The sequence below is a fragment of the Pezoporus flaviventris genome, unplaced genomic scaffold (assembly GCF_033815535.1).
Source record: "Pezoporus flaviventris isolate CSIRO_AGI_PZ_B2104156 unplaced genomic scaffold, CSIRO_AGI_Pfla_v1 ptg000025l, whole genome shotgun sequence".
Lineage (NCBI taxonomy): Eukaryota > Metazoa > Chordata > Aves > Psittaciformes > Psittacidae > Pezoporus > Pezoporus flaviventris.
In genome coordinates this window covers 31,945,567-31,958,980 of record NW_026892573.1, presented here as the reverse complement: position 1 = coordinate 31,958,980, position 13,414 = coordinate 31,945,567, and the positions used below count along the sequence as shown (strand labels likewise).

The following is a 13,414-nucleotide window of genomic DNA, read 5'->3' as shown; positions in this document are numbered from 1 at the left end:
AACAGGAACTTACTTTGTTCCTTGGTCTCTTCAAGCAGGGAACTAAGTGCTAGTTTAAAAGTGACTGAACACAGCAGATGGGGAACATCATGATGGTTGTTTTGATTAAAAGCATATAAAGATTCTGCGCTTGCTGCAAATACCACACCTTATTTTCATGTCTGACAGCCTTCTGTCATCCTTCTTTTTATATCTGACAGCCTTATATGCATGGCCTAAAGCAGGCTTAATCTTCCCCAGATTCCACTCTCAAGAAGCAGTGTCACTGTGAAGTGGTTTTGGTCTCTGCTAGCCAAGACCAATTCCAACAGAGCTTTGCAGAAACAAACCCAAGTCCTAAACTAGGCCAGACAATGAAGTGGTACTTAAAGAAGAAACAGGAAATCAGGGAGAACTTCCTACTTCCAGGCAGCAAGTGGGTTTCTGAAGCCTTTTCTTTGTGGTATAGGCCATTTGACAGGATTTGGCTTGGCACCTCTCAAGTATAGCCATCACTGCATTTCTCCAAGACAGGTATTACTTATACCTAAGCAACTACACTGAGAAAGAACAAGGTATTTGTCTTTAACTGCCTATTTAGTGTTCATACAAGTTTTTATTATGATAACAGCTTATACAAGTTTCAGACTCACAATTTAGTACCTCACTCAACATATGCATCAGTGCTTCTGTTACCACCAGCCACCTACGCTGTAGTCCTGCATCCTCTCCAGCTTTCAAGTGGATACAATTTGTACCAAAGACGTAATACATGTACAGCTGCAAACTGTATAATGTTCTCATCATTAACTCTCACTTGTTTTCACATCTTAATTTACATGCAACAGCCTGGAACAAACCTTTGGTAGCTTTAAGGGATCTCAATTAAACCAGGAACAATTTAGCTAATCAAACTCTATTGTCCCAGCAAGCGAAAAGCTGAGCTGGGCTGGAAGGGAATCACTAGCAGCGCAGGTTAGACCTTAAGATCCTGAAGAGCCAGCACATGGAGGCTTTTTGTCTGCAGAGAGTGGAAGACACGATCCTGTACAAGCAACTGCTACCTCAACATTTTCTTTTGCTTACAGATGATTCACCAGCAAGGCTGGAGCCAATAAGCATAAGTGGCAATGGATGTAATTGTTTCAGACAGATGAGTGAATTTCAAATACACAAGTATAAAAGGCAGATGGAATTTCTTATGATTCATGGAAGTAGGGGTTAGGAATCATGAGAGGTCTGTGGGGAAGATCTTTGTGGTTTAGCTGGATTTAAGTTTCATGGGAGGTTTTGAACCAAGATGTGAAGTACTGTGTATAATAACAGATTGTGGCAGTATTTAGGTGGATGGATGGGGTGACTTGGCAATGCTGAGGGAGACTTCTAACATGCAACAGGAGTAGCATGTAGGGATAGATACACAGGTGGCAACCTGATCTAGTTGAAGATATCCCTGCTCATTGCAGGGGGGCTGGATTAGATGAGATTTGAAGGTCCCTTCCAACTCAAACCACTCTATGATTCTTTGTGCAAGGGGTTTTAGGTATTGCTGATAATGAATTATAGCCTTCATTAAAAAGTTAAGAAATCTGTGTGTCACGAGCTGTCCTGAATGTCCCATGCCATCTCTTGGCCTCTTATAATCACATCTTCCTGCTAAATAAGATGTTCCACCTCCCTCTGTTATTCTCTGCTGGAAACTTCTCCACAGCACCAGGGACAGAAAAACTTCATCACTGCAAAAGGAGCTGAGTAATGTCCAAACCAGCAATAATAATAACAATAAGAATATAAAGTAATGTATCTGTTTAACTCTGTCTAAATTATTAGTTGAGGCAAAGGACTGCTATATTAAAGATACATTCACAGGAGTACATAAAGGAGAAGTTTTGCAAAGACAAACCTTTCTTCCAGCCTTCAGTGACTCCAGAACTCCTTTGCAAGCAAAAACCAAACCAAACTTTACACAACAAGCCAACTTACCCCAATTTGAAAGAGTTCTCCAGCACCTTCACAGTCATTTGATGTAATTATGGGGGTATGAATATGCACGTAGCCTTTGTCCTGGAACAGACAGAACACTCACGTTAAAGATACCAAATTCAAGGATGGCATCAACCAGTACCCATCAAAACTCAGCTATGAGACCCCAACCAGGACAGAATACCTGCTCTTTCAGGCAAGTTCTGCCTTCATGGATTGAGGACTACCTAAATACTAGCATGATTTACAAATCCATGCTTACGACTTGTGCTGTTTCTTCCGTGTTTCATAAAGAAATGAGATATATGTCATTACTATGGGGTTTTGCAACTGCCCATCTCCACTTCATTCCCAATCCTTCTCCAGTAATATTATATTTTGGGGCAGTTTCCATCAAATTCACCTCTATGGCCTCAATACTTCAATTTCTTCCATGTTTTTGGAAGATGGTGGTTAGGCAGAGGATACTCTTGTAGTGTCCTCCACTAAGAGAAATGATCAAGCGTGTTACGTAACACTGCATAGGAAAGAAGCCTTAAGAACAGCCAACCACCATGAAAACATCAATTCCACCTCACATCACCTGAGATATTGAAGTCAAACTGATTTTGAGAGACAGGGTAGACCCTGGCTTGGTCATATTTTAGGTACCTGGAGAATTAATTACACATGCATGTAATAGTTCATAGATTCAGCAGAGGACTCCAAGGCTGTATGAGGAAAGAGCCCCTACTCTCTGGGTTTGTCTGTAGTGCAGCCATGGCTTTTAAACCAGCTGCAACCCAATTTTCAGTGCATGGGTACATCAAGCTGACCTCAGACAGTCCCACACAGCATGTTAAGAGGCAAAACCAGGAACAGAACTCTACTGACCATCACCTTCCTGATTCAATGTCACTCCAGAGACTACTGCTGGAGGACAGATCATACCTGTGCATGTCAAAGCAAACAAGAACCTAGAACAACCTGATTTAAGCTGTGAACAAGGGATTTGTTCTTCTCTCTTGCATCACTGCAACAAGAGAATCCCTTTAAATCAAGGTGTACCAGCATTACCAGGACACAGGCAATGATGTAACATTGTCTATTTACCCAAAACACTATAAAATGGAAATGTTTTTAAAGCTGTAGTTTCACAGCTTGTACCAGATTCATACAAATTGACCACTCACATGGTCCCGGTCCTTACCACCAGCTAGTTAAAAGGCTGGAAAGACAGGAACAGTATTTATTTCCCATCCTGAGAATCAAACTAAAACTACTTTGGACCAAAGAGGTCATAAGGACAGGCAGTGCATTTTGTGGAAGTACTACAACACAACAAGTGGGAGCAAAGTCCCTACTATCAGCTCTATGCTACCTTGGTTACAGGTGAAAGACCTCAGCTTGCTCAGTGCCTGGCAGGAGCTCCTCACCTAGACTCAGTTACTACACAAGAAGTTTTGGAGCCAGCAGTACTTGATTTGCCAGGGGAGGGTGGTTTCAGCCTATTGAAATCCAGGTCTGCCACAATTCCATGCATACTCCAGAGACCTGCTGCTCATGTGGCCTCCCAGCCCTATATGAGGTTTGGAAAATTGCCTAAATTCCTCAGACAGTGGTAGGAGATGCAGCAAAGAAGCACATTTCACACAGAAGATCCCCTACACGCTTTAGAACGTGAACTGCACAGGTCTCAAAGATGAGAATCCCATAAAAAGACTCCTGGATAATTCCCCTTATAAAAGCTCCTAAAACACTTCAGTATGATTCAAGTCACATTATTGGTTCTGACAAACCTGGAAGTCAGTGGAAGCGCAAAGTGGAGGTTGCCATTCACATGGCAACTATTTCACTGTTCCTAGGAACAATGTGCCTATCCCACACGGACCACAGGACTCAGAAGAAGATTTAAAGATGACATTTTAGGCTTCAGCATCCAAACCAAAGGCATTTGGCATTAGACATTCACTGATGGAAATGAATAGGCTACAAATGTTTCTGAAGTTACAGAGAATCTGGGTAATTTCAAGTGTGTATTAAAAAAAAACCCACTTATTTTCTTCCAGCATCAGGCTCTTCACAGCTCTGCATAGTGAAAACACTCAAAAGAATCACAGAATGGTTTGGGTTGGAAAGGACCTTAAGATCATCCAGTTCTAACCCCCTGTCATGGGCAGGGATGCTTCACACTAGACCATGTCACCCAAGGCTCTGTCCAACCTGGCTTTTAACGCTGCCAGGGATGGAGCATTCACAGCTTCCCAGGGCACCCTGTGTCAGTGCCTCAGCACCCTCAAAGGGAAGAGCTTCTTTATATCCAACTGGAACCTCCCCTTTCAGTTTGAACCCACTACCCCTCGTCCTATCACTACTGTCCCTGATGAAGAGTCCCTCTTCACATTCTTGTATAATCCATTCTGATTATACTTCCTGATTATAGTATGTTCTGACACTGTCAAGCTGGAAACTGCAACATTTTGGGGATGAGGGCAAACAGTTTTGGTAGGAGGCAATATAAAGGCAGTTTCCCTTCCATCAGAAATGGAGCAAACTACAGATGTTCCTTGTGAGAGGAGAGTCATGACATAAGTAACTGCAAATATCAGGTCTGAGACCAAATCTTCCTCATCCTTTTAAGTATAACTCTAGTGCAGTTGCTGCTACTAAATTAATGATACTTTATATATTTTTATGCTGCTCAGCTCTTGAGCATCTTGAACAGGAAGGTATGTCAGAGCTTGAACAGGAATTAATTTGAAGTAAAACCTTTCGCACAGTGAGATGCTTTATCTGGGCTGCCTTCCTTGCCCGTGTTTGAAATCACAAACGGTTGTAGGCGATGCCATCTAGCGGCTCCACACCAGTAAAGACTGCTTCCCAACACGGCTGGGCTGAGTCTTTCCAGCTGGCACAACGCTGAAACAGCAGCAGCTTTACCTGACACGCTTATTCTATGAGGAAAGTAAAATTAAAATTTAATTAAAATTATATAAAAGTCTTCCAAATACCATCCGGTTCCACACACATAACTTCTAGAGCAAGCAAGCCTTCTCTGCCACTGCAGGAGACATGTACAAACATATTTGGGACCAGAAAATGAACCCCAATGATTTTCACATTATTCAGGCTGTACTAATCATTACACACAAAATTTTTAATCAGAATGCTCCTAATATGATTCTACTCAAACTAAAACCAGTTGATCTAAACTAAAACATGCATCAAAAGGAGCGTGAGCAGCAGGTTGAAGAATGAGATTCTCCCCCTCTAAAACCAGTTGATCTAAACTAAAACATGCATCAAAAGGAGCGTGAGCAGCAGGTTGAAGAATGAGATTCTCCCCCTCTAAAACCAGTTGATCTAAACTAAAACATGCATCAAAAGGAGCGTGAGCAGCAGGTTGAAGAATGAGATTCTCCCCCTCTGCTGCACTGTGGGGAGAGCCCCCCTGCACTCCTGATCCAGCTCTGGGGCAGCAGCACAAGAGGGATGTGGAGCTGTTGGAGCGAGTCCAGAGGAGGCCATGGAGATGCTGTGAGGGCTGGAGCAGCTCTGCTCTGGAGCCAGGCTGAGAGAGCTGGGCTGGGTCAGCCTGGAGAAGAGAAGGCTCCTGAAGGGGAGGCCTGAGAGCAGCTCCAGTGCCTAAAGGGGCTGCAGGAAAGCTGGAGAGGGGCTTGGGACAAGGACCTGTAGGGACAGGCCAAGGGGAATGGCTTTAACCTGCCCGAGGGGGGGCTGAGATGAGCTCTTACGCAGAAGCTCTTCCCTGTGAGGGTGCTGAGGCGCTGGCACAGGGTGCCCAGAGAAGCTGTGGCTGCCCCATCCCTGGTAGTGTTCAAGGCCAGGTTGGACACAGGGGCTTGGAGCAAGCTGCTCTAGTGGAAGGTGTCTCTGCCTGTTGCAGGGGTTGGAACTGGATGAGCTTTAAGGTCCCTTCTAAACCAAACGAGTCTGGGATTCTATGACTTCAATGAACAGCTTTAAAAGAAAGAGCTCAGGTGTGCTAGAGGAATTGCTACCTTTATCTACTCACACAGCAAATCACACTTTCTCTATACAGTATCTGTGGAGTTAATTTGCTGCCTCTACCACCTGAACACAGCCTGTGCCATGCCCACAAGTTGAATGAGACGCATTCATAAAACATAGGTGCTACTCACCCATCAGTTTGTAATGCATCAAAACAGGAGTCTTCCAGTCTCAGCTAACAGCATTCATACAGACTTGCAACCCAGTAACAGGTAAGAACTGAGAAGCAAAGTGTGAAGCTCTGAGTCAGTCTGTCAGAGCCTTCTTGCATCACAGATTTTTCTGTGTGGGATGAGGCTTCTATCCAAGGACTGTAAGGTCACTGCAGAGGATGGGTTAAACAACTCCGTATCATGTTGTGTTCCACAGATGACACACACTCACAGGCAAGTATGTTGCAGCTTAAGGAAAGGGATAAAATAACTAACAGGAAGTGGGTAGAGAGATGCTAAGAAGACCACAGATGTGCTGACCTGATCTTAAGCAACACAGTGGCCAAGGCCTCAGCCTGGCCCAAGCCTAGAAATAAAATCATCATGTCTAAAATCATCAAAACCCAGATTAGTTTGGGTTGGAAGGGATCTTAAAGTTCCAACCCCTGCCACAGGCAGGGACACCTTCCACTAAGCCCCTGTGTCCAACCTGGCCTTGAACACTGCCACAGATGGGGCAGCCACAGCTTCTCTGGGCACCCTGTGCCAGCGCCTCAGCACCCTCACAGGGAAGAGCTTCAGCCTAAGAGCTCAGCTCAGTCTCCCCTGTTCTGGCAGGTTAAAGCCATTCCCCTTGGCCTGATCCTATAGGCCCTTGTCCAAAGCCCCTCTCCAGCTTTCCTGCAGCCCCTTTAGGCACTGGAGCTGCTCTCAGGTCTCCCCTTCAGGAGCCTTCTCTTCTCCAGGCTGCCCCAGCCCAGCTCTCTCAGCCTGGCTCCAGAGCAGAGCTGCTCCAGCCCTCACAGCAGCTCCATGGCCTCCTCTGGACTCACTCCGACAGCTCCACGTTCCTCTTGTACTGTTGCCCTCAAAGCTGAATCCATACCCTGCAGTCAGGATAACACATTCCCTCCCTCCCAGTGTGTTTCCAGGAAGCCAGACTGGGGGAATGTTTTAGACCTAAGCTCAGTACAGAGGGGAGTACCTGGAAGAACGAGTGGATGCTTGCAGTGGCTTCACTGCGGATTCTCAAGAGGGAGCCGAGTGTGTTGTTTCTGCATCGCAAGTGAGGGAACTGTCGGACATACTCCAGTGGGTGCCTCTCCTTCATTTTCAGGGGGAACAACTGAAAACAGGAAAAGAAAAATAAGAGGATGAGAACTTGTAGTCAGTGTAGTTTTACTGCTGTTCATGTGATACTATTTCTGTCTACTAAGACTCAATTGTTGTTAGAGAAGAACTGGATGCTTTTGCCTATCCTGTAGTTATTCTGTGGATTTTATAATGCTTACAGCAGAGCAAGAGCCATGAACACAAGAGAAGGTACTGTTCTGAAATGCTTCACCCTTTTAGACATTGAGTCTTCTTGAAGTTCATCTCACTGCTGCAACGGGGAGCCGGTTCCAAACATGCCTGTGGCAGGTACGGTTCTTCCTCCTGCATAATCTGGAGTGTTTTGCCTGTCCCACTGCTTCTCCAATTCACATCCCAGCCAGACTGAATCAGGGGAACCACCTGGCACAGGCAAGTGCTTCTGGGCAGGACAAGCTGCTAGCATGTGTGCCAGTTTCCACATAGAAACAGCTCTGCCCCAGAAGAGCTTTCATGGTGATCCCATGTTTCACCCTTGAGGTACCCTATAGACACTGCTGACAAATAAAAGCCTGCAAGATCAATCAGACTTAAAGAAACTACAGTCTGAGCATGCTTTGCTGCATACTTGGACCTTCTGAAATCCGTTTCCAAAGCGGTCCTACCAGTTGGGCTCCTGCTGCAGTGACATACCAAAGCATTACAAGGTCCCACCACGCGGATGGTTTCAGCTTTCAGCTCCATGTTTTGCATCTTATGAGGACTTTTGACCAGTTTCCCTTGCACTTCCACTGCACTTCCAAAAGTCAGGTCCCTAAAAGACCAAGGAAAACCAACATTCAGAAACAAAGACAACAACATTCAGAAGAGAAATTCCTGTTCATGTAGCTGGACCACTTTAGATCACAAGAGATACTGCAGCCATAGGGCTTAATCCATGAACTGAAAGTTTATTAAATGCTACAAGTGGGAATGTGAATAGATTCACAAAGCTATAGAAGAATTCGGGACAAGTTAGGAATGTTGAACAAGCAAGGGGAAAAGAGACAAGGGGCTCTTGTGGGAACAAACCAGGCTTATAGAGAAATAAAGTTAAAACAATCAAGTTACATGCTGAAGGTTCCTGGATCATCCCAGAACTCCCAACCCCAGCGCAAAGAACAATCGAGAGTAACAAACAAAATGAAGTTGTAAAACAAGTACATTCCTTTATTACAGTACAACAGACATGCCTATCTAGGGGTTATGCCTACAAAGGCTGCCCCAAGGTAGTTATAGGAACAACAGCCTTCCAAAACCTGAGGGACAGTTATTCCTGGTTAGCCCTGGCTATGTTGTGCAATATCCAAGCAAGTCCAGCAGTAGTCCAGAACGACCACACTGCTACAGCTATTAAGAAAATGAGGTCCAAATTAATCTCAGAAGACAAGAACCACAAGGCCTCAGCTTGGAGACAGAGTAATCAGACATATTCCATCCTAAAAACACATCTAGAAAGCCCAGAATGCCAAAGGGCCTTTCCCATGGTCAGGTGAGTGACTGGCAAGAGGAAAGGAGGCTTGAGCAGATTCCACCAAGCACTGCTCACCACATATTTCCTCAGGTATCTCAAACAGACCAACCTGTTTTCCAGGCTGGGATCAGCAACGATCTGGAGGCTTTCCAGAGAACTCCCATCATTTATGTGTAGGAACAAAACTTCCTTCTGGGATCGGACAGAGCGGACCCAGCCCTAGAGGTAAAAGAAAAAGGAATTTGTTATTTCTTGGCACCAGCTCAGTGTGGTGATAATCTTTTTCCAGCTGAGCAGGACAAGCTACTTTAGCCCTATTTTAACTTCTTACTGAAATCAAAGGAAATATTTCTTTAGGGACAACAAAATATTAGAAGAAAAATAATTAACAGGAAAAATCAGTTTCAGTTTTTCCACTGACTTCAAAGCAAAGAGAAAAAAATCCTTAGGCAGAGACATCAAATCTCCTCCTGAGTCGAGGAGGGGTAGCTAAGACCAACCTGCAGCTCTGAGGTGCTGAGAATACAGAAAGTGTGTTCTGAAGATGAAAAGTGTTTTAGCAAAGTATGTATTCTTATTAGTGATGTCCCTTCAAAACACTTCTTACTGAAACAGGAGAGAGCAGGGATGCACAGTCCTTTATAACACACTCAAGACTGTTTGGATGCTGTTCAGCCTCGAGGAGAGAAGCTGTGTGGAGATCTCAGAGCAGTTTCCAGTGTCTGAAGGGGCTACAAGGATGCTGGGGAACGACTCTTCATCAGGGACTGTAATGATAGCACAAAGGCTGATGGGTTCAAACTGAAACAGGGGAAGCCCAGGTTAAATATAATGAAGAAGTTCTTTACTGTGAGGGTGCCGAGGCACTGGAAGAGGTTGTCCAAAGAAGTGAATGCTCCATTCCTGGCAGTGTCCAAGGCCAGGCTGGACAGAGCCTTGGGAGACATGGTCTAGTGTGAGTCATCCCTCCCCGTTACAGGGGGTTTTAACTGGATGATCTTAAAGTCCTTTCCAACCCAAACCACTCCATGATCTACGATTTTATGATTTTTAGTATCAATTTTTTTTGCTGTATCACCTGTAGGGAGGTTCTGACTGAAAACCTAATGCCCTGGATGCTTCCCCTTACACTTCAAATTCAATACTGGTATGAAAAGATGCATTAAGAAAAAATCTAGCCATGTTCTTGTCCAGTTTGATGAAAAGAATTTAAAGAGTAGCACAGCAGTTCTTTATAACAGCAAAACAACAGCACTGGCCATGTACCTGTTAGGTTAACAATTGCATTTGAGTTTTCAATGAAAAACAGTATTTCCTTTAAAAGAAATTAAATTTAAAGTCAGCACCAAGCCACCAAGCAAAAGAAACAGCATCTGAAATACAACTTCCTCAGTTGCTCCTCAGTTCACAAGTGTTGAGACAAAGCTGCCCTTAAAAGCAAAACTATCTGCTGGGGAGCTTCCAGCTAATCTTACAATAATACCATAGAGAACAACCAGAACCAGGGCTGATTAAAGAACCAAACTGCCTCTTTTCCCAGCAGTTTTGTCTTTTGTTTAACTGGAAGTGTCCAAATTGTTCCAATAACTTCACACTGCTTTAGGGATTTTATGCCAAACAAATGGGAATCCATCAACTTCTCTTGTCTAGACTGAACCATCTTCAGGCATTGAATAGTACAAAAGCACTCTTAAAACTACGACATTACCACTAACACACACAAGGCATTAGCCAGGTTTGTACAGAAGGAAGAGGACAACTGCATACAAGAACTGTGGAAGGTTTTAAAGCCACAAACCCAATAATCAATGAAACTTCAGCTTTTGCTCCAAGCTCACAATTTCACACATTTACCTAAATGAGCTCTGCAGGGTGTTTTCACCTGAAACAAGAACTACTGCAAGAAACAAGAGTCTAAAACTAAAGTCTGATCCCTCACATTCTTATGACTAAAGAAACAGGTGTTTAAAAGGTATTTCATACTGTAACATACCTGAAGCTGTTGTGCTTATCCTCTGCATTCCACTAAATTCCCAGAACCTGTCATAGACATTATACTTGATGAATGTTTAATGTATAATGGCAGATGGTTTTCTTAATTTCTTTCCTCTTAAGTGCTCCTTAACAAAACACACAAAACCCCTGAACAATGAAACATTTTCCACCTCATCAGGCTGTTCTGGGATCTGTTAAGGAGCCTAGTCTTGCATCCTGCAACAGGAAATAAGAGCATACCCACAGGCCTGTAGGGGAGGAGCAGGGGCTGCGGCGGCACTCCTTTGACCACCTCACACTTTACCAGAAGCAATGTGTAATGACAATCCCAACTCAGAGCAGACTGCACATTCCAACAACCTGGCTATAAGAAGGTTGGGTTTAAGCCAGAACAGTCCCCCAACCCAGTTTAATACAAAAACACCCCCAGTTTTGCCAGCATAGAACCAGAGCAACAAAGCAGCAAGGACCTGGGGTAATAAAAGTGCAGTACTGCCAATTTCAGTATCAGTTTATTCCAGCTTGCATTATTCACAGAACTACAACAGAAAATCACCTGTACTGGATGAGTTTCTTCCTACCCCATTAGGCTTCATCTATGTGTGTGCATGAACACCAGTGTGTTTGAAACTGGTTTTTGGGTCAGCAGAATCTGGTTTGGGTTGGAAGGGATCTTAAAGCTCATCCAGTTCCAACCCTCTGTCCACTAGAGCAGGTTGCTCCAAGCCCCTGTGTCCAACCTGGCCTTGAACACTGCCAGGGATGGGGCAGCCACAGCTTCTCTGGGCACCCTGGGCCAGCACCTCAGCACCCTCCCAGGGAAGAGCTTCTGCCTAAGAGCTCATCTCAGTGTCCCATCTGGTAGTTCAGTTTAACACTTTTACAAGTAGCCCAGCCCTTTACAGATTCACCCAGAAATACTGACAACTACACTGTCCTAGCCAAGGGCCTTGCACTAAAACAGGGACTATAGAACAAGGCTTAAAGCAAATCACAGAATGGTTTGGGTTGGAAGAGGGTTGGAAGCTCATCCAGTTGCAAGCCCCTGCCACAGGAACCCCTGGATCTCTGCGGGAAAGCTGCATTTACACAGCCCGGCAGGAATCTTGCCCTCAGAGCTGTAAAACCATCAGCACAGAGGCAACGTTTCACTCTCCCAAACCAATCAGGTGATAAAACCCAACGTGTAAAGAGCACGTTTCAGTACAACCCGTTACAGTAGCAGCCTCTCGCTGCACATCCCGAGTAACTTCACAGCTTTGGAGCTGATTTAACAATCTCAAACTGAGTTAACACAGCGAAACCTGGCTCTGCAGACTGCAAAGGGAATCTCTAACCAAAGGAAAACGCTCTGCGGAGGCTCTATCTCGTCTCCCTGAAGCACCGGGGTGCCCAGCCCAGGCCCCTGCCGCCCGCTAAGGCTGTGGGTGTCGGTCGTTAAGAGGCACACCGCGACCCCTCCGCCACACACCTGCACTTTAACCTGCTCCACCGGCTCCGGGGCCTGCAGCGCCTCACGGACCCGCAGCGCCCGCGGCAGGGAAGCGCAGCGGCGAAGGCCCCGCCGCCACCACCACCCGCCCCGGGCCCGCAGCATGGCGCAGGCCTAGCGGGGCCGCTCCCGCCGCCGGCCCGGCCGCAGCCCGCCACGGCCGACTGCTCCCGTGAGGCGAGACGAGACGAGAGCATCATGTGACCGCCTCAACCAATAGCCGCAGGGAGGGGCTGCCCCAGAGAGCCAATCGAAACCGAAGAGCACCCATCGCGAGAACAGCCTCTCGCGCAAGGGCTTCTGGGAAATGTAGTTCGTGAAGTGCCATGGCAGGAGGCCGGCATCGCCCTCGCAGGAATCCGATGGCAGGCGGGAAGGGACCCCTGTTTTGGGACACAGGGGATCCCCATGGCTCGGGTAAGGGGTGCTGCTGCTCTCTGGGACCTTGGCAGTGCTGTGGCTGCCTCCTGTGCCTCAGGAGCTCTGCCTGGTCTCCCACCACTTCCGTTGCAGAAGGAAGGGATGGGGCCAGGTTGGAGCACCTGAGGAACAAGACAGTTCCCGTTGGGATCGGAGCCAGGCCAGGCTGCAGCCCTGCTCCTCACCCAGCCCTTGTGGGAGCAGGATGGAGGGAGAAGCTGCCCTCCTCAGTGTACAGTGCTCCTGTGCTGCTGAATCCTTCTCTTACACAGCGGGATAAGCACTGGATCGACCTGTGCTTTTCCTAATCAGGGATGCAGGATGTGGTTCTGCTCTGCAGGCCTTGCCGGAGGACAAGGCCCTTCTTCTTTCCCTTTTTCAGCCTCACAACCCTCTGTCCTTCCAGCTCTGCAGAAGGAGAAGTGTTTCCAGCTCTATGGAGAAGGATTTGGGAATACTGGTGGGCAAAACCTGGACAATGCACGCTCGCAGCCCTGAGATTCAATTGGATTGTGGGCTGCATTAGAAGCATGGCTAGCAGGTCTAGGGAGGTGATTTTATCCCTCTGCTCTGCTGCAGTGGGATCCTACCTGGCGTTCTCTGTCCAGCTTTGGCATCTCCAGCCCAGGAAAGACATGGACCTGTTAGAATGAGTCCAGAAAATGGTCAGAAGGCTGGAGCATCTCTCCTATGAAGAAAGGCTGAGAGAGGTGGGATCATTCAGCCCCCAGGAGAAGGCTCCATGGGCATCATATTGCAGCCTTTCAATACTTAAAG

General features: G+C 46.2%; 1 protein-coding gene across 3 annotated transcripts in view; it reads right to left on the bottom strand.

Annotated features, from left to right (window-relative positions):
• NARS2 (asparaginyl-tRNA synthetase 2, mitochondrial) overlaps window positions 1–12,351 on the bottom strand; it is a 62,429-nt gene extending 50,078 nt beyond the window's left edge. For 2 of the 3 annotated variants that reach the window (XM_061458081.1, XM_061458082.1), the window contains exons 1-5: window positions 12,197–12,351; window positions 8,840–8,949; window positions 7,911–8,031; window positions 7,111–7,251; window positions 1,963–2,043 (exon numbers count right to left, since the gene is read on the bottom strand). In XM_061458081.1, the coding sequence (XP_061314065.1) occupies window positions 1,963–2,043; window positions 7,111–7,251; window positions 7,911–8,031; window positions 8,840–8,949; window positions 12,197–12,322 (579 nt within the window). In that variant the 5' untranslated portion in view covers window positions 12,323–12,351. The remainder of the gene's footprint in view (window positions 1–1,962; window positions 2,044–7,110; window positions 7,252–7,910; window positions 8,032–8,839; window positions 8,950–12,196) is intronic. The other variant, XM_061458083.1, reaches the window with a different exon arrangement.
• Window positions 12,352–13,414: the final 1,063 nt, after the last annotated feature.